Here is a 25675-nt window from a genome sequence, read left to right on the forward strand (position 1 = left end):
GTGTGTGGTTATCTTTCCCTCTCCCCAGGGAAGGAGTCAGTTTGGAGAGTGTTGGCCCCTGTCAGGTCTGCTTGCACACAGCCAGGCTTGTGGCACTGCTTTGAATAGACTCCTGCCAAGGACATTTTTGGGGGACAGGTCTGTGGGAGAATGGAGGAGTGGGGTGCACTGCCAGCAAGGTCTGTGCTGGTCTGCTGTGGGAGGGTGCGTGAAAACTCCTGCCTAGTCCAGGATGGAGGGAGAGCATCTGCAGGAGAATGCAGGTTGGGGTGCACTGTTATCAAACTAGGCAGAGGGTGTTTGCTCTGTGCTGTTCCTGCAGGTGCCTGTGTGTCTAGACTAGGGCAAGGGGTAGGAGAGGAAAATGGTGCCCACCAGCTCTTTTGTTCTTGGAGAATCTTACAAAGATCCCTGCCCCTCCAGCACCTGCTCTGAGATTAGTAAATAAATCTCCTTCTCATATACCCCAGGTTTTTTTCTTTTTTCAAACTGCTGTTGCTATGCTATATCTCGGTGGGACTCTTTGTTGTGCTCTCTCTATAAGTGTGGGGACTCAATTTCCTATTGCCCTCCAGCTCTCCCAGAGCTCAGCTTGCTCATTTTTAAAGTTCAAAGTGTTAAGCTACACTGATTATAAACTTGTGAAATTAGGCCCCTGTGGTTTTCAAAGCCCAGTGTTATGGGGATTCATCTTCCCAGTGTGGCTCCCTCATGCCTGGGGTGCCTGGTGTGGGGTGTGCTACTTTCCTCTCTGTGCCAATGGCATCCCTCCTTCCCATAGACAGTCCTGTGAGTCAGTTTGGTTCCTGACCATGTCTTCACCCTTGCTACCCTCTTCATTGTGGCCTCTTCTTTTACATTTAGCTGTGGAGAGTCTATTCTGCCAGTCTTTGGGTCATTTTTCTGGGTTATTTACACTGATGTGTGTGTTATTTAGGAGTACCTGTAGGACAAGGTGAGCCTAGGATCCTCCTCTTCTGCCATCTTCCCTGAAAGTCTGAATTTTTTTAAAGATATAATTGACAAACAGCTAGACTAAGAAAAGGAGTAGATTCAGATAAGATCAGAAACAAAAGAAGAAATATTATAACCGATGCTACAGTGAGAGGGTTTGGGGTGAGGGTCATAAAAGACCACTGTGAGCAGTCATACACCAACAACTGGATAATCTTGAAGAAATAGATAAATATTTAGGAACATACAACCTACCAAGACTGAATCAGTGAGAAAAAGAAAATCTGAACAGAACAAGAAATAGTAAGGAGATTGAAGCAGTATTCAAAAACCCAACAAAGAAAAGATCAGGACCAGGTGGTTTCACTGATGAATTCTGCCAAACATCTAAGGAAGATTAATAGTAGGAGATTATTGAAGACTTTTGAAACTTTCAAAAAATTATAAAGGAGGGACCACTTCCAAATTCATTTTATGAGGTCGGTACTATCCTGACACCAAAACCAAAAATACTACAAGCAAAGAAAACTATAGGTCAATATCCCTGATGGGTATAGGTGCAAAAATCCTCAACAAAATACTAGCAACCAACTTTAATCATGCATTGAAAAAATCATACCATGTGAGATTTATCCCTGCAATGCAAGGCTGGTTCAGCATACACAAATTAATGTGATATACTGCATTAACAGAATGAAAGATAAATATCACATGATCACCTGAATTGATGAAGAAAAGCATTTGACAAGATTTAACACTTTTTCATGATAAAATATTCAAAATACTAGAAATAAAAACTACCTCAACATAATAAAGGCCATTATGAAAAACACACAGCTAACATCATACTCAGTGATGAAAGACTGAATGTGTTTCCTCTAAAATCAAAACCAAGGCAAGCATGCCCACTCTCACCACTTCTAAGCAACATAGTACTAGAAGTCCTAGCCAGAGCAATTAAGCAAGGAAAGGAAGAAGTAAAATCATCTGTATTTGTAGATGACGTGATCTTATATACAGAAAACTCTAAAGACTCCACAAAAAGTTGTTAGAACCAATAAACAAATTCAGCAAAATTGCAGCATATGTAATTAACATACAAAAATCAGATGCATTTCTGTACACTAACAACTATCCAAAAAGAAAGTTGGAAAAACAATCTGATTTAAAATAACATCCAAAAGAGTAAAATAGGAATGAACTTAATTAAGGAGGTGAAGACTTGTACATTGAAAACTATAAAACATTGCTGAAAGAAATTAAAGAAGATACAAATAAGTGAAGACATCTTGTGTTCATAGGTTAGAAGACTTAGTATTGTTAAAATGTCAATGATACCCAAAATCATCTACAGATTCGGTGCAATACTGATCAAAACCTTACTGGCATTTTTTTTAAAGTAATAGAAAAAGAAATAATTCTAATATTCACAGGGAACCACAAAGAATCCTGAACAGCCAAAACAACCTTGAGAAAGAAACACAAAGCTGGAGGTAGCACACTTCCTTATTTCAAAATATATTACAAAGCTATAGTAATTAAAACAGTATGGTAGTGGCCTAAGGACAGTGAAACAGAATAGAGTGCCCAGAAATAAACCCATGCATAAATGGCCAACTGATCTTTGACTAGAGTGCCAAGAATACACAATGGAGAAAGGATAGTCTTTTCAACAAATTGTGTTGGGAAAGCTGGATAGTCCTATGCAAAAGAATGAAGTTGAACCCTTGTTATATACCATATACAAAAATCAACTCAAAATGGATTAAAGACTTAAATACAAGACCTAAAACTCTGAAACTCTAGAAGAAAACTTGGGGGAAATTCTTCATGACCATGGACTTGGCTATGACACAAAAGCACAAACAACAAAAGAAAAGTTAGGTAAGTGGGTTTACACCAGACTTAAGAGTTTTTGAACAGCAAAGGAATTAACAGAGAGAACAGGTACATTATGGAATGAAAGAAAATATTTGCAAACCATATACCCAATAAGGGGTTAAATTTCAAAATACAAGAAGAACTACAACACTGAGTTACAAAAAACCAAATAACCCAATTTAAAAATAGCAAAGGACTTGAATAGATATTTTTCCAAAGAAGACATACAGTTGACCAACAGGTATATGAAAAGATGCTCAACATCACTCATCGTCAGGGAAATGCAAATAAAACCCACCATGAGTCATTCACGATGATGAATGAATCACACCTGTTAGGGAAGGCTATTATTAAAAACCAAAGGGAAAAAAATAACCACCAAAAGATACCAAGTGTTGGGGCGCCTGGGTGGCTCAGTCGTGAAGCGTCTGCCTTCGGCTCAGGTCATGATCCCAGGGTCCTGGGATCGAGCCCCGCATTGGGCTCCCTGCTCTGTGGGAAGCCTGCTTCTCCCTCTCTCACTCCCCCTGCTTGTGTTCCTTCTCTCACTGTCTCTCTCTCTCTGTCAAATAAATAAAATCTTTAAAAAAAAAAAGATACCAAGTGTTGGCAAAGATGTAGAGAAATAATTAAAATTCTGTACACTGTTGATGGGAATTTAATACAGTGCAACTGCTACGGAAAACAGTATGGAATTTCCTCAAAAAATTAAAAATGGAACAACCATATTATCCAGCAATTCTGCTTCTGGATATATGTGCAAAAGAATTCAAAGCAAAATCTTGAAGAGATATTTACACACCCAAGTTTATTACAGCATTATTCACAATAGCCACGATATAGACACAGCCTACATTTTATCAGTGGTAAATGAATAGAGAAAATATCGCATATATATACACAATGGAATATTATGCAGCCTTATAAAGGAAATTTTGTCGCATGTGATAACATGGAAAAATCTTGAGGATATTATGCTAAGTGAAATTAACCAGTTACAGAAGGACAAATATGGCATGATACCACTTCTATGAGGTATCTAGAATAGTCAAACTCAGAGAAGCAGAGAGAATGGTGGTTTCCAGGGACTAGAGGAGGGGGAAATGGAGAGCTGCAATTTAACAGGTATAAAGTTTCAGTTATGCAAGACGAGTAAGTTCTGGGGATCTTCTATACCACATTGTGCCTACGGTTAACAACATTATACACTTTAAAATGTATTAAGGGGGTAGACCTCATGTTAAATGTTCTTACCAAAATTTAAAACAAGAAGAAACTGACCATAAGGTATTGAACAAGGCTCAATAGATTGTTTAGGTAGTTTTTATTTCTGTTTAGAGTTTTGTTTGCTAGTTTACCATGATGGTAAGCATTCTGTGCGACCATCCTTGTCTCTCATGCGATTCTTCTTGTACTTAGGGCTAGATTTATGCCAATATACGATGAGATTCTGACTGTGTTAATGTTTGAGAGGCATGCAAAAGGCCTAAACCTGACAATGTCTTCCTCTTTGCTTTGAAGCTCCCAAAGTTTATCATCCCTTTGAGCTAAGGATATCATCGTTATTCAGATCAAGCTGTTTCCAGATAGTCATTGATATATTGATACCTAGCATTGTTTAAATAATCTCATCAGCTGAGAGCAGGTGCATTTTAATACATTTTGGAGGATTAGAAATGTATCCAAAAGAGAGGTAACATAACAACACTAAGAGATTTGGAATGAGGAAGAAAGGGAGGGGGGTCAAGTTTTCAGGAAAGACAAGACTGTGGTGGAAATACTAACATGGAGTGTTCCGTCCATGCTTGGGGGCAGCCCTTCTTGGGCTCACCATTTAGCATGATTGACAACTCTTAAAGAGAAAAGGCCACGGTCATGACCCAAAGCTTTTTTTTTTCTTTTATCTTTCCCTTTCCTTTCTTTTTCTGAAACAGCTAGCTATGATGTGTAAATACCGCACCTGTCACAGTGACCTCATTACCGTGCCATCCTCTAAGCAATTGGTGCCTGATGCTAATTACTACGATGAATGTAGCTTGTGGGAAACTGAATATCCCAGTGTAAAATAGGAGACCAAATGCCCTTATCTCTAAAGTGAGGGTATCAGGCCAACTGATCAATATGAGTGCTTTGATTAAAATTCTCTGTTTGTTAAGCATTTATATGTATGTAAATACTTTCACTTTTCCCTCTGATTTCTGAGGAAGTGCATTAAGTTTGAATTTGTCACAACTTCCCAGGGGTGACTCTCAGTTGAAATGTCACTGACAGCTTGTGGTTTGGACTCTTTTTTTTTTTTTTTAACTCCAGGCAGAAACAACGAGAAGCCCTTGAACAAGTGCAAGAAGATGCTGTCAACCAGGAAGCTGTCGTTAGGAAGAAGGTCCAAGGAACCAGCCAATGGCTGGAGGACAGAGAGGAGCAGGTAGGGTAGCCTATGACTACTTTATATTCAAGGGGAAGTTTCCTCAGATGTCCTTGAAACCATGAAGTAAAAAACGGAGGAGGAACAGAAAAGAAAAGAAAAAAAAAACCCAAAGAGGAACTGCGAAGTTCAGTCCCTGGCGACCAGCGAGCGGAGGAAGTACAGGGGAGTTGTAAAGGAGGTGGTGTCAGCAGCCTCCTGATGAAAGAGGCATCTTTGCAGAAAGAAGCAACTTGACATATCAGGACTTTTACCGCTGTAGAAATAGCTCAGGCATACAAAGCCCATGCAAACACAGAATTGCAGAAGTTCGCTAGAGGCTTATCACTTCCCTGAGAAGAAAAGCACATTTTCAGTTTCGTGTGCATAATACCAGTGAGCACTCACTTGCTTTCTTTCCTGGCCACCCTGCTAAAATCCAGTATTAACCGTACGTGTCCAGGTTGAGGATCGAGATCCGGCAGCCCACTCAGCCGGCGACAAAGCGAAGTCTTTGCTGCATGAATTAGAGGAAGCAATCTCGGAACAACCGAATCTCCAGACTGTAAATACCGAATTAGTGAACACTTGCCAGACACTTGAGCAGAAGACGAGGAAATTGAAAAGTGAGTAGCAAATATGTGTTATGTCCAATTCAGTCCACTCGGAGGTGGGGCAAAAGGACTACAGCCATTTTTGTCGATGAGACAGCTGCTGTGTTAATACCCACATTTATGACAATAAAATGGTTCCAGAAGGCAGTATCGTGGGCTTCCAGAGAGGCTTGCCTCGTGTCCAAGTAGGCTGATTTAATGACTAACTTTCCCTTTCAGTGTTTTTTTTTTTTTTTTTAATTATGAGCTGAATTTGTCCATGACTGTTATTTCTTTAAAAATTAAAGTTCTCAGTATCTGTAAAAGTAAACAAGGGGGAAAAAAGTCTTGTATGCATGGGGTATTTGAACTTGCAAATGGCTTACCTATTCTACCCTGATTTTATTAGCTAGCTTGTACCCATTATATGGTAGAAAAGGACCTGCCTCTCTATTTTCTTTTACATAGTAGTTTTAGGGGTGGGCAAAATACTTATGAATTCAGTGCATCAAAATATTAAATATGTGAAAATCCTTTTTAAATTTTAATGTGCTCTTTACAAATATATTTTGCTTTAAAAAAATTAGAATATTTGTCATTTTTCTGTATTACCTGAAAGTAACTGTTTACTAAGGATTTAGGTGAAATGACAATTGTTAAATGACAGATGTCAGATTATTCAGAAGCGAATTTTATCCTAGAAACAATTTGGTAAAAACAAAGCTTATTTGACCATTTATCAGGCAATTGCTTTTGTTTGGCCAGCTTCTTGTTCTAGCTGTCCTAGATGCTCTTTTTAGACAAAATTATTGATTTGGGTAACAAATGAATTATCAACTTAAGCTAAGCTAGAGAAGGAGATTTTCAGACCTGGGTTTGTTTTGGATTTATTGTACCCTTTCTACTGCTATCTGAGAATGCTGTTTAAAAGTTTAAAGGACTTGGCTAGTTCTAACGTAACAGTAATTATTCAATATTTTATTATTATTATTTTTAAACCTTGCAGGACTTGCTAGTTTTCAATAATTTTAAGTATGACAGTGTAAGTCTTTAAATTACATAATCTATGTGTTATTTTATGATTGCTCAGAGAGCATTGGAAAAGGTTCCCTTGTGATTAGAAGTGTTCATGTTGAGACATGAATAATAAGGCGTTCCAAATTTGGTTTATGGTATGTTTGTTTTAGACACTGTACTTAGAGGACTAATCTTTTGGTTCAGTTATATTTATCTTCGATTAAGTCAACATTATACCTCATAGTTTTATAAAACTAAGAATTTATCTCCTCCCACAACTCTCCCCCCTGCCCCTTTGATTTCCTTTTAGTACCTTCTTGGAAGAGTCAACTTTTGTACCTTATCCCAAAATATACGTTCTTGATATAATGAACTTGCTATTGTCTTCTCACTTCATTGGTCCAAATATTCTTAAAAATAGAAGATGAAAGCCACCCTGGGTTGCAAGCGTGTATTTTTTTTTTTCTTGGCTGCATAAAGTAGAGTGGATGCCTCCTTTCTGTCTTGAGTTGCTCACAACCTGCTTAGCTTTTTGAGTTCTTTTCCTTGTTTGTATCTTTTGCTGCCCATAGAAGGCATACATACCAAGATTTTGCTCTGAAGACCATTTGCTTATGAGGATTTTTCTAACAATGCCCTTAAAAATCAACCTTTGCAACAAGAGGGAAATTTAGGTGGCACATATTTTCGAAATGTTCTGTGGAGCAGATTTTCCAGATAGACTGTGAATAAATGTCAGTGAGGTAGGACAGTTATCACATAAACACATCCTGGCACATTCTACCATTACCACTGTCACCACATGCTGTTTGAATTCTGAGTCAGACGTTTGAATTCTGAGTCAGAAAACAAAAATATTCAAATCCATGTAGTTCTTCTGAAACTTTCTGGTTAGCTTAATACATTTATTAAGTGTTTAAGGCAATGGCTTTTTGTCGTGTCTGAGAATGGTTCTTTTGCAAATTGGGTGGGGATTCAGTGATTGTGTCCAATTGTTCAGGTCAATGACGGGGGTTCGTAAACTGGAACTAGGAAGTTGTTTATGACATTTGATTATCCTGAACTTCATACTGAAGAAGTAATATTGTTCAAGTTTTCAGTGGCCACCAGGACTGGACTGATGTATGAGGTTCTAAGTGTACATACCAGCTTCTGTGACATGTGCCATTAGAACTGCTAAGTTTCTTGAATGGTTACTTACATATTTTCTTTCTTCTGCTTCTTACTTATGTATCCAAGTATCTTGTTAACAAAGGCAATACTAGGTATAAATGGATGTTTGTTTTGAAAAGGAAACAAAAAGGCTTCTTAGATCTCGGGTGTTTACCCAACATATTAGAGTGAATCTAGTGAAACATAGACCACTTGATCTAATAGAGACTCTATCACCTCTTTCCTGTTCATCCTCTTCTTGCCCCCTTCTAACATGAAATCTTCATTGAGTCCCTGATTTAATCAATAACGAGGGAACTGATTACCTTTAGAAACTGTAAATATTTCCTTGGCGAGAGAGCCTGAGCGGCTCCTGTATGTCAGAATTCCTTATTTGAACACAATAGCTGTATAAACTTTAGAGAAGGCTTTCACCTAGATGAACCCACTGGAAACTGTCTTCTAATTTGCTGTCCTTAGCATGGAGGGCATGGGGTAGGGGACAGATAAGAGCCTTATGGCTTTGAGGATGGATGCGAGATGAGAGCCACGTGTCTCGAGCAGTCAGTACTTAAGAGGGAAATGAGACACGAAAGGGGGCTTGAGGTGATTGAGACACTTAAAGATAGGTGTTAGGTTGAGGACCAAGGGAAAAACCCAAAATCAGAGCTTGCTCAGCAGCTCTGATGGGATGGGCGCCTAAGTTTTCCCAAATGTAGGATGCAGAAATGGATGAAATAATCTAGGAGGCCATATAGCGTAATGACCAAGAGCATGGTATTTGGCCTTAAACAAACCTATGTTCTAAGTCAAAAGCGAAACTGGATAAAGTTAGGCAAATCTCTTTACCTCTCTGGGTACTCAGTATCCCCTTCCAGAAAATGCAGTAGGTAATTTATAAATAACAAATGCAAAACAATAGCTAGTGCTTGGTCATACTTGGGAGAGTCTGTTCTGCTAGATCACGTTCCTGCCGCGTGCGTTACCTCGTTCACCATTAGCCAATGGGTAATGACGCGAATGTCAGATGGAAGTTGTGTCGTTTCATTCATGATTTTCCTAGGAACGGGATCTGGATGGGTAGGGATAGAACCATAACCTTCAGCGGGGAAGGAGAAAGTGTTCGGCTTGGCTGCTGACAAACAGCAGGAGCCCTTTTAGCTTTATTTTGCAAGTGTCTGCACTTGGGCCTCCTCCCCCAGAGAAGTGCCGCCCAGCCTTGCAGGGCTCTGGCTCAAGGCCGGCTGTACTCCCTCCTGCGTTCACTGCAGCAGTCCCACCGCCTGAGTTCTACTCCCATCTGCATTTTCTTAGCATCCCACCAGCACTGCGCCATTTAAATGTCACCAGCATCTCCACGCTTTTGTTATCTATTCTTATTATCCTGTGCATTTCTATTATCCTGTGGGGCAGCCTTTGGTCATTTTAAGAGGCACGTCTTGGTGATCCAAGTTATCTTCCGAGGCACTATATAATTGTGTTTGTTAGTGCTCTGGTTACAATGTTGCGTATACATTTTTAGTGGTCTCTTCCTAACGATGTTTATCTCATAAACTGTTATTTTTGTTCTTGTAATTTTTACATTCTTTTTTTTTATTAGTGCATAATTAACATCATGAAATGTTCAGATCTTAAGTGTATTGTTGTTGTTTTTTTTAAGATTTTATTTATTTATTTGACAGAGAGCAAAAGCAGGGGGAGCAAGAGAGGGAGAAGCAGGCTCCCCACTGAGTAGGGAGCCTGACACAGAGCTTTTTCCCAGGACCCCGGGATCATGACCTGGGCTGAAGGCAGTCGTTTAACCGACTGAGCCACCCAGGCATCTCCTTAAGTGTCTTATTTAACCAGTTTGCCAAATGCACTCGAAACACAGAATTGTAACCGCAGAAATTTCCCTTGTGCTACTTTCCAGTCACTGCCCCTCCCCCACCTCCCCCACTATAAGGATCAACCTCTGATCTGATTTTTATCACTGATGGGTTAGTTTAACTTCTAGAATTGAGATATAAAATATGTACTTTTGTGTTTTTGTCTTCTTTCCCTCAACATAATATTTATCTTAATATGTTGTGTTTATTCATGGAATGCCTTTTTCATGATGGAGTCATATTTCTTTGTATGAACGGTTCCACAATTTGGTTATCTTTTCTATTATTGGACATCTAAATTATTTAGATGTTTGGGGTTGTTATGGAGCAAGCTGCTATGAACATCTGTGTATGGGTTTGTGTGTAGACATATGTTTTTCCTTAACCTAGGATAAAGATCTACGAGCAGAGTTGTTAGGTCATAGTGTAGCTGTAACCATTTAAGAAACTGCCAGTTTTCCGTAGGGTCAGTAACATTTCACGCTCCCACCAGCAGTGTGTGGGAGTTCCAGTTTCTCTACAGCATCAATGCTTGGTGGTGTCAATCTTTTCCACTTTTGTCACTCTTCTGGGTATCTTGTGATTTTCATTTGTTGTACTGATTGGCTATTATATATCTTCTTTGTGAATTACCTTTTGCCCACTTTCAAACTAGGACATTTGTCCTTTTGTTATTGGGTTGTAGGATTTCTTTACATATTTTGGATACAAGTCCTTTGATAGATATATGTGTTGCAAATTATTTTCTCCTGGTCTGTGGTTTTCAATGAAACTTGATTTTTCTTAATACACAGTTTTATAGAACATGAGATAACATATATATTGTGTTATAAAAATCCATGCTCCATAAATGTCAACCATCATTGATAACTAGCATTATTATCACTCTAATACTATAGTTTTAATTATCAACAGCCAATTAATTGCAGGGCCTTTGCCTGAGAGTCTCATTGCATAGTCATTTGGAAAGTTGTTTTATCCCAGCTTCCTTCAAAGGCAATGTATGCAAGACACCCGATCCCATCCTATAGCACAGATGGCAGCCGCAGGGGATACAGTGACCGTTGTTTCATTTGCTTCCATGTAAAATCTAAATGTCCTAGAGACATGGCAGGTCGAACTCCAAACATAAAAAAGAATACAAAGGTGGATGCAAATTAGGGTCATAAGGCAATGTGTTTTGCCTCATGGAACATATGGAAATAGTTGCGACACATTGCACAAAACATCTGTTGAAATAAGGTTTACGATTTAAATGTTTTGAGATGGACTGTTCCTAAAACTCAAGATTGCCTGGTGGGAAAGCAGATGGGCAATTTAAATAGTCTTATACTAACTCATTATTTCTTCTGAAACACAAGCTTATTTGGAAATCCAAAGACAGTGTTTTGGAGATACACGACCTTCACAAACATAATGTTGGCCACTTCTGAAAGGTTTGGTTGCTGTTGCTTAGATGTAGGTCGGGAGAAGGATTTATTTAATACCATTAAAAGAGAGAATTTTCTAAAATTGAATCTTTACTAGAGTTTTAAGTATTAAAGATTAAATAATTTAATTACTTAAATATGTTAGAAATTTTTAAAAAGTATTTTCCTCCTAGTGGGCCTAGTAACAACTATGTCAAGCTTAGTTGTGAAATAAGGTATTTTTACAAAAAAAAATTCTTACAAAATAGAATTTTACATGGGTAATTTTTGATATAATTGAAGCTTTTCAAGAGTTTTTTCTTAGAAAATTTTTTTTTGTTAGATTATGTACTTTTCACATATATTAGTATTATTTTAATGGTTCAGAATTTCTTCAGGCTATTGAGATATAAAACTGTTGCTCCAGATTCGTATGTGTTTTGGACAACAGAGTATTTGCTGTGAATTTTCCTTGCTGTTAGTGATTAAAAAAAAAAAAAAAGGCAGCTATTAATATGTCAATATGTCTCCATCTAGCAGAGCTTCCTACCCTCACGTAATTTTTGTTTTTAATCATCTGTGGGCTGAGAAAGCAGTCAGAGCTTGTGAGAATTATGTATAAATTCAGAGCCTATTGGATGAGTGGAAGTGTGAGGAATTGCCACAGGAATAAAGGTCATGACTATCAACATCTATTTTGGTTCAAAAGATTTGGGCCTATTTTCTGGTTCTTATCTATATTTTAAAGAGTATGGATTGTCAGATAAGTAATGTGTACCTGTTTAACTCAAAGAGTTAAAAAGGTATTTTTTTCCTCATTTCTGTTACTCCAGAGATGAGAAGTTGGAAGTTACTGGGAGGCAGATTTCAGTGAAGTAGAAAGACAAACATTTTTAATTTCATGAAAAAGTATACTGAATTGAACATTATCCTGTGAGTCTGATCCCAGCTGCATGACTAACCAGTTATCATTGAAATCCTCTGGACAAAGTGTTCTCATCATCTCAGACCTACCCACAGGATTCTGGGATCACGGGGCTCCAATTCTAGGGGCTGCCATCACCCACTCACAGCTCATGCAGAGGTTTCTGGGAGAGAAGATTTCCACATCCTAGGCAGTTGGACTGAATGACCTCTGAGGTGTATTCCTAAGTTAAGGTGGAATCATTCTGTGACTCACTTCTAGAGGACATCACTTGCATCTGTCAAGGTGAATTTTGAATGCCCAGGGGTGATCATGGGTTAGCTGCTCTAGCCTTTGTTCTGCTCTTCCATTCCCACAAGACATGAGTTGAGAACGCCATTCTCAGAAGTCACTGCTTTCTCTCTCCTTTCCTCAGACCCCAAATTTAAAGCTGTTAAAAGTTTATGAAAGGAACTGAGGGAAAAGGGGGTTACAAATTGTCCTATTAAGCTGGTTATGAATTCTCTTTATAGCAACAACTGAGTCACTGAGAAAGAAGTTAATTAAAGGACGCCTCCATGGCTTGCTGTTTCAGGTAAAACAAAAACAAAAACAAAAAACCCTGTGATATGTGTTTACTGTGGGGAAGAGGTCCAATCTGTATATGGATTTGAAGCTAATTTATAATAGATAATGACTTTGATCACAAAATTAACCAATTTAGAAGAAAATGCTCTAGTGGACTTTGTTCTCTTCTGCACCAAAACCATTTAGCCAAATAAGAAGGGGGCACTCACATTAGTGAATGGCTCCTAATAACATCTTTTAAAGAGGAAGCCTTTTTAGAATTTACTGTATCTATTAGCAAAGGGCCAGTGTTTTAGTCTTAGGCACTTCTTTTCTGATACTCTTGAATGCGTACTGTTGGATGGGCTGGGATGGTTCCTGTCTCTTTTTTCTCCTATTTTTTTTTTTTTTTTTAAGATTTTATTTATTTGAGAGAGGGAGAGAGAGAGAGCGCACACAAGCAGGGGGAGCAGCAGAGTGAGAGGGAGAAGCAGGCTCCCCGCGCAGCAGGGAGCCTGACTCAGGGCTTGATCCTTAAGCTGAAGGCAGACACTTAACCAACTGAGCCACCCAGGGGCCCCTCCTATTTGAATTAAACTTTTAACTCCTTCCTGTCTGGATATCTCAATATATCCATGGTAGAGTTCAATATATTTCTTTCCCTTATGATACTTGGTGAATTTCTCCTTTTTGTTCATAAATGAGGAACATAAGGAACAGTAAGTTTGGCACGGGGGAAGGGACTGGAGAAGGGAAGAAAGAAGGGTGATGTCTGCATGTATCTGTTTCCAGAGCATAATGCAGGCACATCTGTTTAAGTAGAAAAAAACATTTTTCATGTGGGAGATCAAGCCAGGCAGAGTGCCTAAAAAGCCCCCTACAATAAATTGAAGTGGAAAAACCTCCACATCTAAATATGCTTTAATCTTATCAGGAACACAAATACAATTTTCTATTATAATATAACTGTGATATAATATAACTGTGATTGGACTAATGCCACAATTTGATTGCTATGAAATTTTCACAGGCAACATTTTCACTACACTGACATGTCTCCAGCAACCTTCTTTGGCCCCTGCCTAAAGATTTCAATGACAAAGCCATTGTATTTCCTGTCCCTGATCTTTGAATTTCATTCCTAGAACAAGTAAGGGGGAAAATGCAATGAAAGCTTTACAATTACAAACCTGTTCCCTTAAGTAGAATACTTGACAGAATTGGCCAATACTACCCTCCTCAGGTAGCATCATATCTTCTCTTAAATGGAATATGTTTTGTATCTTTGACTCTGTCGTCATTCTGCCTTTGAACATACTCCACCATTTTCTCATGACAGAGCTGTTTAGATGAGGAATTTCCTCACTGTGATCCCTTGTCCGGCACAGATGGAATTCAACAACCATTTCAAGATCAACTGGTAAGTTTAAGCTTTTTGAAACAATTTAAGTGCCAGTTGTGAATCACCACTATGACAAAAGAGAAAGTGAAGTCCAGTATGTATCAGTAGTCTTAGTACTTTAAGCCAGACCACTTTTGAGAGATTATTAGATGAAACAATGGATACCTACTCTCTTTTTTTAACTTTTTTTTTCTTTTGAGAGAGAGAGCGTGCAAGCAGGGGACGGGGGGAGGGGGGCTGGTCAGAGTGAGAGAGAGAATCCTAAGCAGCCTCTATGCCCAACACAGGGCTCGATTTCATGACCCTGAGATCATGACCAGAGCCGAAATCAAGAGTTGGACGTGTAACCGACTGAGCCACCCTGGCGTCCCTACCTAGTCTTTTTCTTTGTCACACACGTGCATACAATGCTGGTAGACCCTACGATATGGCAATACGTTAAATTATTTGACTGTGGTATCATGAAGAAGTATTGTATAACTAAGCTTGCCTCTCATCCATACCTTTTTCCTCAAGGCTTTTGTTTATATGACAGTGTCGATTATTGGGAATTGATATAATTCTGTTAAATTATTGAACTGTGATTTTTAATGAGAATTACACTTTACCCATAGGGTATAGCTTTTGATCAAAAGGTTGAAAGCTTTATTACTTTATTACTTGGAATCATTTATTTTCTTCTTGACCTCTTCTTGATACCAGTGATATTCTTTCTACCTTTGGAAATTAAGAGAATAGATGATGAAATATGTTATGTTACACCCCTTTAGATAGCTAATACTATTTAATTTTCTGTTCAGAAGCAGTGTTGCCATAAACGTTATAGTGGTCAAGAAGCAAGAATATATCAGACGCTCCTGACCTTCAAACATACATGCTGGTATACACCTCTGCTGGGTAAGCATGGATAGCCCCCCTCTTACACCCTATCAGGCATGGCTGAGGGTAAGGTTCTTTTTGAAAGGGAAAATAATTAATCACAATTATATTTATACAGGAAAAGTTGTTGAATATTTGGATATTTCTCCCTGAATTCTGTCAGTCAACTGATCTTTGAACACCTACTCTGTGCAAAGCACCATATTATGTATAATAGAGAATAAATTCTAAAATAGCTCACAGATTATCAGGGAGGTTAGAATGGGCTCAGAGAAGTCTGAGAAAGCTCCATAGAAGAAATGAGAGTTGAACCAGGCCTTGAAAGTGGGTTGCATTTGGAATAGCAAAAAGCATGGAAAAAGTATTTTAACTGGGGAGGACCAAAAAAAAAAAAAAAGCTGGACAAGTCATTTTGGAAACAAGAGGAGTTTGGTTGTGATACAGTAGAATATAAGTTTGGAGCAGGTTGTGGGTCAAATGGTGGGCTATTACTCAGTGCCAGGCTAAGGAGAATGAGCTTCATCTTAGGAAGAAATGCTCATGTAGTGACATCTCTCATCACAACCGAGATGTGGTTGAAAGCAAAAGTCAATGGCTGGTTCTGAAATGACAAAAGACATGGGATGGTTATCAAAATAAAGTTAAGAAGAGGGCGCCTGGGTGGCTCAGTTGGTTAAGCGACTGCCTTCGGCTCAGGTCATGATCCTGGAGTCCTGGGATCGAGTCCCGCATCGGGCTCCCTGCTCGGCAGGGAGCCTGCTTCTCCCTCTGACCCTCCTCCCTCTCATGCTCTCTGTCTCTCATTGTCTCTCTCACAAATAAATAAAATCTTAAAAAAAATTTAAAAAAAAATAAAGTTAAGAAGAAATAAATAGCAAGTAAACTGATCTGTGGATCATTTCAACTAGAGAAGGGAAAACTACTACCACTACTAATTGAATGGCCATTTTGTATCAAACAACAGCTTAGGGCTTTATAGAGACGACGTTACTCACACTCACCCAGTAGTAGTAACACAACCACCACCGACAGGGCCGGCAGACGCCTGCAGTACGCCAGGCGCGGTTCTCTGCTCTTTGCATCACTCCTACCTCATTTAATCCTCACCACATCCCTGCCAGGTAGAGGCTAATGTAATTTCCATTTTCAAGACAAGGAAGAGAAGGAAACAGAGAAATATGGAGTTAGTAATTTGCCTAAGGTCGTGTGTCACTTCATATGGAAGTAAGCTGAGGCTCGGAGTGGTTTAGTTATGCGTCCAAGAGCACACAGCCAGTGTGTGGCAGAGCCAGGATCTGAACTAAAAATTTCTGATTGACTCCAATGCCTGTGTTTTCTTCTGTTAAACTCTGCTGCTTCCTATACTCAGAAAAACACATAGCAAGATGGCTTCCTCCAAAACACACGATCCGCTACCCTATTTCCTTTGTCTCTTTAATGGGTCCCCATCACAGTGTCTAACCCTCTTCCCTTCAGGGTTTGGTAAAGCTGTTTCTGTCAAGGGCCAGACAGTAAATCCTTCAGCTTCTGCAGGCTGTATGGTTTCTGCAGCAATTACTCGGTATCACGCAAGTGGCCAAGTATTGAATGAATGGGTATGTCTTTGTTACCGTAAAACTTTATTTACAAAAACAAGCAGCTGGATGTATTTTATCCTCTGGCTGCAGATTGTTGACCCCTCTAGTTGTTTTTAGGCAAGGATTCTCTGCCCCCTCCCCACTCTGCTTAAAAAAAAAAAAAAAATGGCATTTTCGCTTTCACAGGGTTAATAGAATTGAACTGACTTCTGCTTTCTCAGAAATGGTCCAACCTCTCAAAAGGGAAAAAATTTATATATGTATAATATATATTTTTATATATAATAAATAATATATAGTTATATAATATATATTATATATGAGAAAAATATATATAAGAATTTTTATATATTATATATTTATTATATAATATATATTTATTATATATACGAATAAATATAAGTAAATATATATTTATTATATAGTTTAAACCAGAAATAAATTTCTGGTTTTATTCTTTTCTATTCTGCAGATGCCTTGCATCTAGAGAGTCTCACAGCAATTCCAAGCCTGGAATTGACACTTTCCTCAGGTGCAGCCAAACGAATCCAGGTTTCACGTGAAAGGCCCAACTATGGAGAAGTAGAGGATGGTGCTTTGGATGTGACTAGAAGACGCAAGTAAGTTAAAAGAGCAAAATATACTTACCCTGTTCTTCATGGGTGGCCTATTTTTAGTGCCTGAACTTCTAATCAGTTAGACTTTTGTATCCTGAGACCATAAGGTCTTTATGATGGAACTTCTGACTTTCTGAAAATTGGCAATTTTAAAACAAAGATACCTCTATAGTTTTCTTTTCTTTTCTTTTCTTTTTTTTATTTTATTGATTTCACAGAGAAAGACAGAGAGGGAACACAAGCAGGAGGAGTGGGAGAGGGAGAAGCAGGCTCCCCGCCAAGCAGAGAGCCCAATGTGGGACTCGATCCCAGGACCCTGGGATCGTGACCCAAGCCGAAGGCAGATGCTTAACAACTGAGCCACCCAGGCGCCCCTCCTCTATAGTTTTCTTGAAGTGACTTTTCTTGTTCTTTGAATTCCCTAATGTCCATTCTAAAATGTAAAAGACAAATTAGGCTACCTGAATGTTTCCCAACTTTTAGGAATATACTATATACTGCTAAGTTAACTTATTCAGAGAGGTTTTGATCATATATTATTCCTTCTTCCTCAAGGTTAATGAGCCTCTGCAAATCCCTGTCCCCACACCCACCCTCTCCTGAAGTTCATCTGTGCTCACCTTTCTGAGTACACAGGCTGACCTTCCTTAGGAAAAGTTTCAAAATGTCAGTGGAGTTTGTGAGCACTATCCACCCCAGTGAAATTCCCTGTCCGTATCAAGGGCGAGGAAGCAAGATTTTGAATGGCAAATTCTTTATTTTCATTTTTGGGTAGATTCTCTGTGGTTTGCGACCTCTCTCTGGTGGAGGTTGGAGCTCTCTTTCCTTGTGTCTTACTAAAACCATGAACTTAATTAGAAATTTGGTTAAGCTGGGATAGGGAAGGGAAACATTTGGCATCTGCTGAAATTCTCGGTCTTTCTCTCTGTAGTAAGGAACTTTGCTTTCTATTGTCAGGTGCCCAGGCCCTAAAGTTGGCCCCCACCCAGGAACAGATCTTTCAGGTTGCATCAGGATGAATGATGACCTAAGGATGGAAGTGAGCATTTGACTATATTTCAACTTTATTTTAGTACTACTGTATCCTGGTCCTCCTCAAAATATATACATATTTTGAAGTATTATGAGCACTCTTATAGCAAGTATGAATCTTACACCACAAAACACAGATGCGTGAGAAATGTCAACCTTTGATGGCAGGAAATTAAAATCCAGTCATTTGGGGGCTTTCTACCCCTTCTATAGTATAAGCTCAAGGGTAGATAGCCAAAAGGAGATTTTGGTCAAGTATAATGAACATTTTGTTAAAGAGGCAGACTGGTTTGGGACTTAAACTTCACTAATGACTCTAAGAAGTCTCAGGTCTCATTGTCTCTCTGAGAATTGAAGCCAAGCCTAGATAACCTTTAATGTGCTGGTACTTTGTAAAAAGTTACAAAGTAGGGCAATGCCCAGAGAGTGTTCTTTGCTACAGTTAGGTGCTAATGAGACTTCTCTACCTTAAAAAAAAAAAAAAAAAGAGTAACACTGAATAACATGTCATTTAGACAAACTCCCCAGGTTATGGAGTATGTATGAAGTGCCTCCCTCAGTCTACAACCAGAGCCTGAGCTCCATAATTTTCTCAATCAAATAGAGCAGACAGTTTGTTTCAGGATATAATAATCCATCATTCTTCCTTTTTCTTTCATTGCTTAATTGAGACATAGTTCATATATGAAACAATTGATTCAATTAAATGCTTTTAAATAAATTCACAGAATTGTACAACCATCACCAAAGTTGATTTTAAAACATTTTGATCATCCTAAAAAGAAACCTCATGCCCATCAATAGTCTGTCCCTACTCCCCCCACCCCCAAACCCTCAGTCCTAGGCAATCACTAATCTACTTTCTGTCTCTCATACATTTGCCTAGTCTGGATATCTCATATAAGTGGAATAATACAATATGTAACCTCTTGTGACTGGCTTCTTTCACTTAGTATAGTGTTTTCATGGTTCACCCATGTTGTAGCGTGTTATCCCCATACTTCATTCCTTTTTATGACTGAATAGTATTCCAGTATATGAATATATCACATTCTGTGTATCCACTCATCAGTTGTTGGGCACTTGGGTTGTTTCCATTTTTTGGCTATGTGAATGTTGTTACTATGAATGTTAGTGTATAAGTTTTTGTATACACATATGAGTATTCTTTGGGGTATATACCTAGGAGTGGAATGGCTACATCATATGGTAACTCTAACATTTTGAGGACCTGCAAAACAGATTTTCAAAGTGATTACCCCATCTTACATTCCCACAAGTAATGTGTGAGGATTCCAATTTCTCTACATCCCTGTCAACATTTGTCTGGGGTTTATTATTATTATTATTATTATTATTATTATTATAGCCATCTTAGCAGGTGTGAAGTAATTTTGATGGTTTGGGTATGTATTTCCCTAATGACAAATGATGTTGAACATCTTTTTGTGTACTTGTTGGCCACTTGTACATCTTCCCTGGAGCTTTATCTACCCAGCTCTTTACCCATTTTAAAAAATGTGGTTCTTTTTACCACTGAGTTATATGAATTACTCTTATTATTCCTCTTAAGTGTGTGTATCTGACATTTTTCTGTTCCTTAATACCCATCCTATTGAGTAGCTAAGAAAAGGAAAGAAAAAGGAAATGAATCTATTTTGCTATTACTTAGCAGTTCTTGTAAAGTTCAATAAAGGAAGTTGGACTTGGAAGCTTACAGGATGTTTGGTTATTAGTAATTTCCCTTTTATCTGACACTGATTTCACCAACAAGGGGGAAGAAACAAATATCAGTTGTGTACCAGGTACTTTGTAGGAAAGCATTACCACAAACCACGTTATTAATCTTCTCTACAACTTTGAGTGGTAGGTATTGTCTGCTCTTGCAGATGAGACAACTGAAGTTCAGAGAGGTTAAATAACTTATCCAAGATCACTCAACTGGTAACTAACAAACATGGGATTCAAATTCAGGTTTGTCTAACTTCAAAGGATAAGCCTTTCTCACAGCCCCTCTTAGAACACCGATTGTAGACCTTTCAATCATAATAATTACTCATAATTACCTTGAAAGTAGTTTTTTGGCTAAGAATGTGCTATCTAAAAGGATCTCCTAATGCACTATCATTAGGATATGTGATAGATTTTGTCTATGGTCTTGACACCATTGAGAAACAGGAGCTAACAGGCCATAATAGAAACTCCTATCAAACATCCCTGGGGAAATGGACACGCCCCCTGAAGATTATCATGCTGTCTTCACCATTTCTTCTAGAGTCCCCAGGAACAAGTCTGTCGGCTGCACTTGGTGGCTGATATCACCACTTCTCACCATTCCCTTTCCAGGTTTCTGCTCCACTGAAGAATCTCTTCAGCCTGTTCACTGAATGATTCACTTCTCATGCCTATTCCTTAAGTAGATCCTCACTTCCTACCCCTCAGACTCCCCACACCCATCTCTAAACAAATAGAAAATTCTCCTTAGGGGCGCCTAGGTGGCTCAGTCATTAAGTGTCTGCCTTCGGCTCAGGTCATGATCCCAGGGTCCTGGGATCAAGCCCTGCATCGGGCTCCCTGCTCAGCGGGAGGCCTGCTTCTCCCTCTCCCACTCCCCCTGCTTGTGTTCCCTCTCTCACTGTCTCTCTCTGTCAAATAAATAAATAAAATCTTTAAAAAAAAAAAAAAAGAAAATTCTCCTTAGAAAGCCATTTTCTAAGCATTCTCATTAACAAGTGCAGGAAATTAGAATAAAATATGAGATAAAAATTACAAAAAACATAATCTGTGTTTACCCCAGTGACCCATAAATTATAGTGTTTTCTTAAGTCTTTGGCTTCAAACTGTAGGGTTTTTGTCATCCTTGAGAGCCTTCATAACAAGCAACTTGATTTGGTCTTCAAGGCCCTCTCTAATCTGGTCACAAATCTACTTTTCCAGCCTTTCCCATTGCCATATGGTTATCCCTGCATATCAGTGAAACCAAGTAGCATTTATCATTGGAATATATCCCCAAAGCCTGCTTATACTGTTCTCTCTGCCCAGAACACCATGCACTTCCCCATTTCTCAAGTTCTATTTGTTGAGGCCCATTTCAAAACCAGCTCTTACATAAAACCTTTCTTGTGGTAGCAAGAAATGTTTACAGTCAAGCATCTCCTGTCCTTCTAGACTAGAGGTAGAAATCAGAATAATTAGAAGTTGAGAGATGAGGTTTTTCCCTGTTTCTACCTCTGTGTAACTATAGAAAAGTCATGTCTTTCAGGCCTGTTTCCTCATTTCTCAACTGTCCCACTCAGGAAAAAATGAGTACACTCCCTTCTTTTAGACCCCAGTAACTCTTTGTCCTCCTTGTTGTTACCTGTATGCTCTGACTGCATTGTAATTCTTTGTTTTCTTATATTTATTTCTGTAGTAGATCAGAAGCTTGGTGGAGAGTGCCTCTGTCTGACCATTAACGAACATGCATCTAGCACTCTGCGTAAATTTGGTGCATGGTAGCTGCCCATTAATACTCATTAAATGCCTATTTACTTATTCTTGTACTCCCTACAGGGCCTATTTAAAACATCAAGACTGAGCACTCAGTGAAATTGTTGAGTTGACAACCTTGCTCTATTGCTTTCTGCCTCTTTTCTTTGGGCTGGTATTCCTGAGAACTTGGGATTTATTTTTTATTCATCTCCCATATTCATAGAAGAAGCTGCATTCTAGCATTTTTTTTTTAGAAAGCACAGGGTGAGGTAAAAGTGAACATCTGTATTCTTAGGATCTTTTTGAGTGAGCAAAGGACTCTAATAAGATTATTGTCTCAAGAAGAACATCTCATAATAAAATAATTTGGGGCCCAGTTCAGGACATTCTGGGGGAAAACAGTTCCTTTATTGACCCGGAAAATTCATTTATTTGGAATATTGTAGTGTAGAGAGAAAAGAAGAATATAAATTATTTCCAACCCTTGTCTTTTAGAGATTCAGACTGAGATATTTATGGAAGAAATGTTTATGATATCTGGGATTTACATCAAAACAATGCAGGGGTGTTTTTAGTGGGTGACAGAATAGATTGGCCACAGGTTGGTAATAGCTGAATCTGCAGAATGGGTACACAAAGGTTACTTACTCTATTGTGTTACTTTTTTATTTAAAAATCTTTCCAGTAATGACTTAGAATTTTTATTTTTATTTATTTATTTTTTAAAGATTTTATTTATTTATTTGACAGAGAGAGAGACAGCGAGAGAGGGAACACAAGCAGAGGGAGTTGGGAGAGGGAGAAGCAGGCTTCCCGCTGAGCAGGGAGCCCGATGCGGGGCTCGATCCCAGTACCCTGGGATCATGACCTGAGCCGAAGGCAGATGCTTAATGACTGAGCCACCCAGGCACCCCGTGACTTAGAATTTTTTGCCACATAGCATAGACTTTGGAATCAAGCAGGCCTGGATTTAAGACTGGCTCTGTTACTTGCTAGCGGTGTAAACTTGGACAAGCCTAACTTCTCTGACATTGCCTGTGTCCCCCCGTGAAACAGATACAACTTTTCAGGGTTCTTTTGAGGTTTCAAATACACAATACATACATGTATGCATATACATATCTGCATATCTGCAATAGCTAAGTTCTAGCCTAATCAATCCATGAAAACAAACCAAGTTGGTCATATTTAGAGAAAAGACAAATCTTAATTCTGTTTCACCACTTGCTGCTGAATAAGAAGAACTTTCATCTCCATGCGGTCCCTCCTCAACATTTCCAAGAATCTCTAGGGGCATATACTGCTATCTCCTAATGTCCTTCAGGCCCCACCAACTAGTGGGTCCCAGGAAAGGACACCTAACCTCCCCAGAGATTGTGGGGAAAAGAAGCTGGTTTCACCACTCATATCTTTGCAGTCCTCTTTGTTCATGATCCCTACTGCCCACAGGCCCTCCATGCTGACCTCCTTGGAGCTCTGTGTCTGATCATCTAGTGATCTTCTCTCCCTGGCTGGTAGAGAGAGGACTCTCCGTTCTTGTCTCAGGACTTTGGAGTGCGGTCCTACTGTGGTGTTGGGTGGACTGCTTGTGATGGGATTGTTAAAATTACCCTCTCAGTTAGTTTCAAGGCACATAAATAATCCAGAAGGCTGGGAGGCACAGTAGTCCCTAAGTAGCAGCCTCCCACTGCCTCCACTCCTGAGGCTCCCTTCAGGAGCTTGGCCTGGCGGTCTGTTTAGCCCAACTTCCTCAACTCTTCCTCACTCTTGGCAGTTTCTCTCCAGGGCCCAGCTGTCTCTCCTGACAATCTGTCTTCTGTCTCCTTAGTCACTGCTCCCACCATGGAGTCTGAACAGCAGCCCAAGTGCCAAACTGGACATGTGCTTACGTGCCTGGGTGTGTCCCCAAATACTCCAAGAATTAAGGAGCTTCGTGAAAATTCTATGTCCATGAAACTGATTCTTCTCTCTACCTATTTCAGTCTCAGATTGGACCCCACCAAGACACTTTATAGTGTGTATGCAAAGTTCCCGATTCCTAGTAAACACTCCGAAAATAGCAGCTGTGACTGTCCCCCAGAATCAGAATGATCAGCAGTGTGAAGCTCAGAAGATACCTTGTTATGAGCATTATGTAGTGTGTAGACTTGTCAAATCATTATCTTTTATACTTGAAACCAATATAACATTGCATGTCAACTACACATCGATTAAAAAAGAAAGGGTGGGGGGTGCCTTGGTGGCTCAGTTCGTTGGGTGTCCAACTCTTGACCTTAGCTCAGGTCTTGATCTCAGGGTGGTGAGTTCAAGCCCCACGTTGGGCTCCACATGGGCATGGTGCCTACTTAAAAAAAAAAGAAGAAGAGGAAGAAGAAAGATACCTTGTTACAGTCAGAAGATATGAAAATTAATTTCTCTGTTTTTACTTTGGCTGTTGAAAAAAAAAAATTAAGTGTATTGCCATCCCTTTGAGCTGTCCTTCATGTTATTACATGTTTTTGTCTAAGATACACTATCACTAAGAGGAGGTGGTTTATGAGACAAAGGACAGAATCAATTTTGAAATATCTCAGAAGATTTTCTGGCCATTGTCTGTCCTGTTCTCTCAGGCTGTGTGTGGTGCAGCATTAATAACCTTGGAGAATAAATAACATTGCCAGTTGCAAAATTGGGACATGTAGAAGTTGACTGATAACTGCACGACAGATGAACCTCAGAGTGGTGGGTGTGTCCTGTAGATCTGAGGGTGTGGTGTCCTTTTAGTTACAAATTAAAAAAAAAAAAAACTTGTGAGGAAATTTACTTTTGTTTAGGTTACAGTAGTTGTGATCTTTAGGCATTCAATTTTACATTCTTTCTCTTTTTAGAACATGGAAACGGGCACTGAGTCAAGGGCATTTTTTTTTTTTTTTAAGTTAGAATGAAATAAGACCATATGGGCTTTTTTCAGTTTTTTTTCCTCAGAAAATCCTATTAATTTATTTGAGTAGCACCAATCATCTACAATGGATCTATTAGCAAAAATTACATTGGTAACGTGATTGTAGCATAGTGGAAGGGTCTCTGCTCATAAAATCTACAGATGAAGAAACATTTCATCTAAAAGAGCAAAAATAACGTGACCCTGGGAAATTATCTAAGCCAATAATTACCCTTACTAATATCTTAAAAACTATATCTTATTATTCTTTAACTTTTTCTACCTAAATATTGAAAGAATACTGGTGTGCACGTGTGTCTGTGCGTGCGTGCATGCACACACGCGTGTGGGGCCTGTGTTTGCTGACCCAGCCCATGCGAGAATATGTCTCATTTTGTTCCATGAGTACCTTGGCGACCCCACCCTACAGCAGATGCTGTCAAAAGCAAATGGGCTGGACCACAGATTTTCATGTAAATGTTATGCAGGTTGATATTGGAGTGGCTTGGACAGGAAGAATACTCTTCCTGCTCTGTGCTCTCGGCATGTGTTAGACTCATTGACTTGAGCCAATCTTCTACATGTAAGTAAGTCTGTCATCTGAACTCTCTTTTTCTTGCTTTTAGTCAGTTTCTTAACTTTGCTTGGTTTTAAAATATAGCCAGCAGGTTACCTTTTTCATGATCTGCCCAGGTCTTTATAGTTGTTGTGTGGGGGTTAGGCTTTCTTATGGGTCTAGGATGCTGGTTTGAATAGTGGGGACTTTTGATGCTGGGGAAAAAAAGAACACAATTGTGGAAAATTTTTGCTGAGTTATCTCCCACCCCCACTCCATCTGCACAGACACCCTGAGGAGTTATATTTACAATTTCATTAACTATAGTTCTAAATTTGAAAAAAGAAAACTTCTTTTGTCTAGCTATACTTGTAAGAAGGGAAAAATGCTGTTAGGTCAAATTTGTGAAAATCTGGGATTGAGATATGTTGTATATTGGGGTGTTTTCTGATCAGTGGGATTTATAAAGACT

At 39.0% G+C, this 25675-nt stretch overlaps 1 protein-coding gene across 1 annotated transcript in view; it reads left to right on the forward strand.

Moving 5' to 3' along the window:
• Window positions 1-25675, forward strand: part of IRAG2 (inositol 1,4,5-triphosphate receptor associated 2) — a 119810-nt gene that overhangs the window by 67357 nt on the left and 26778 nt on the right. The window contains 7 exon segments of the mRNA XM_078075774.1: window positions 5146-5260; window positions 5703-5865; window positions 12716-12777; window positions 14089-14169; window positions 14952-15048; window positions 17080-17227; window positions 18182-18263. Of these exon segments, the coding sequence (XP_077931900.1) occupies window positions 5146-5260; window positions 5703-5865; window positions 12716-12777; window positions 14089-14169; window positions 14952-15048; window positions 17080-17227; window positions 18182-18263 (748 nt within the window).

The sequence above is a fragment of the Halichoerus grypus genome, chromosome 6 (assembly GCF_964656455.1).
Source record: "Halichoerus grypus chromosome 6, mHalGry1.hap1.1, whole genome shotgun sequence".
In the NCBI taxonomy this organism is placed as follows: Eukaryota; Metazoa; Chordata; class Mammalia; order Carnivora; family Phocidae; genus Halichoerus; species Halichoerus grypus.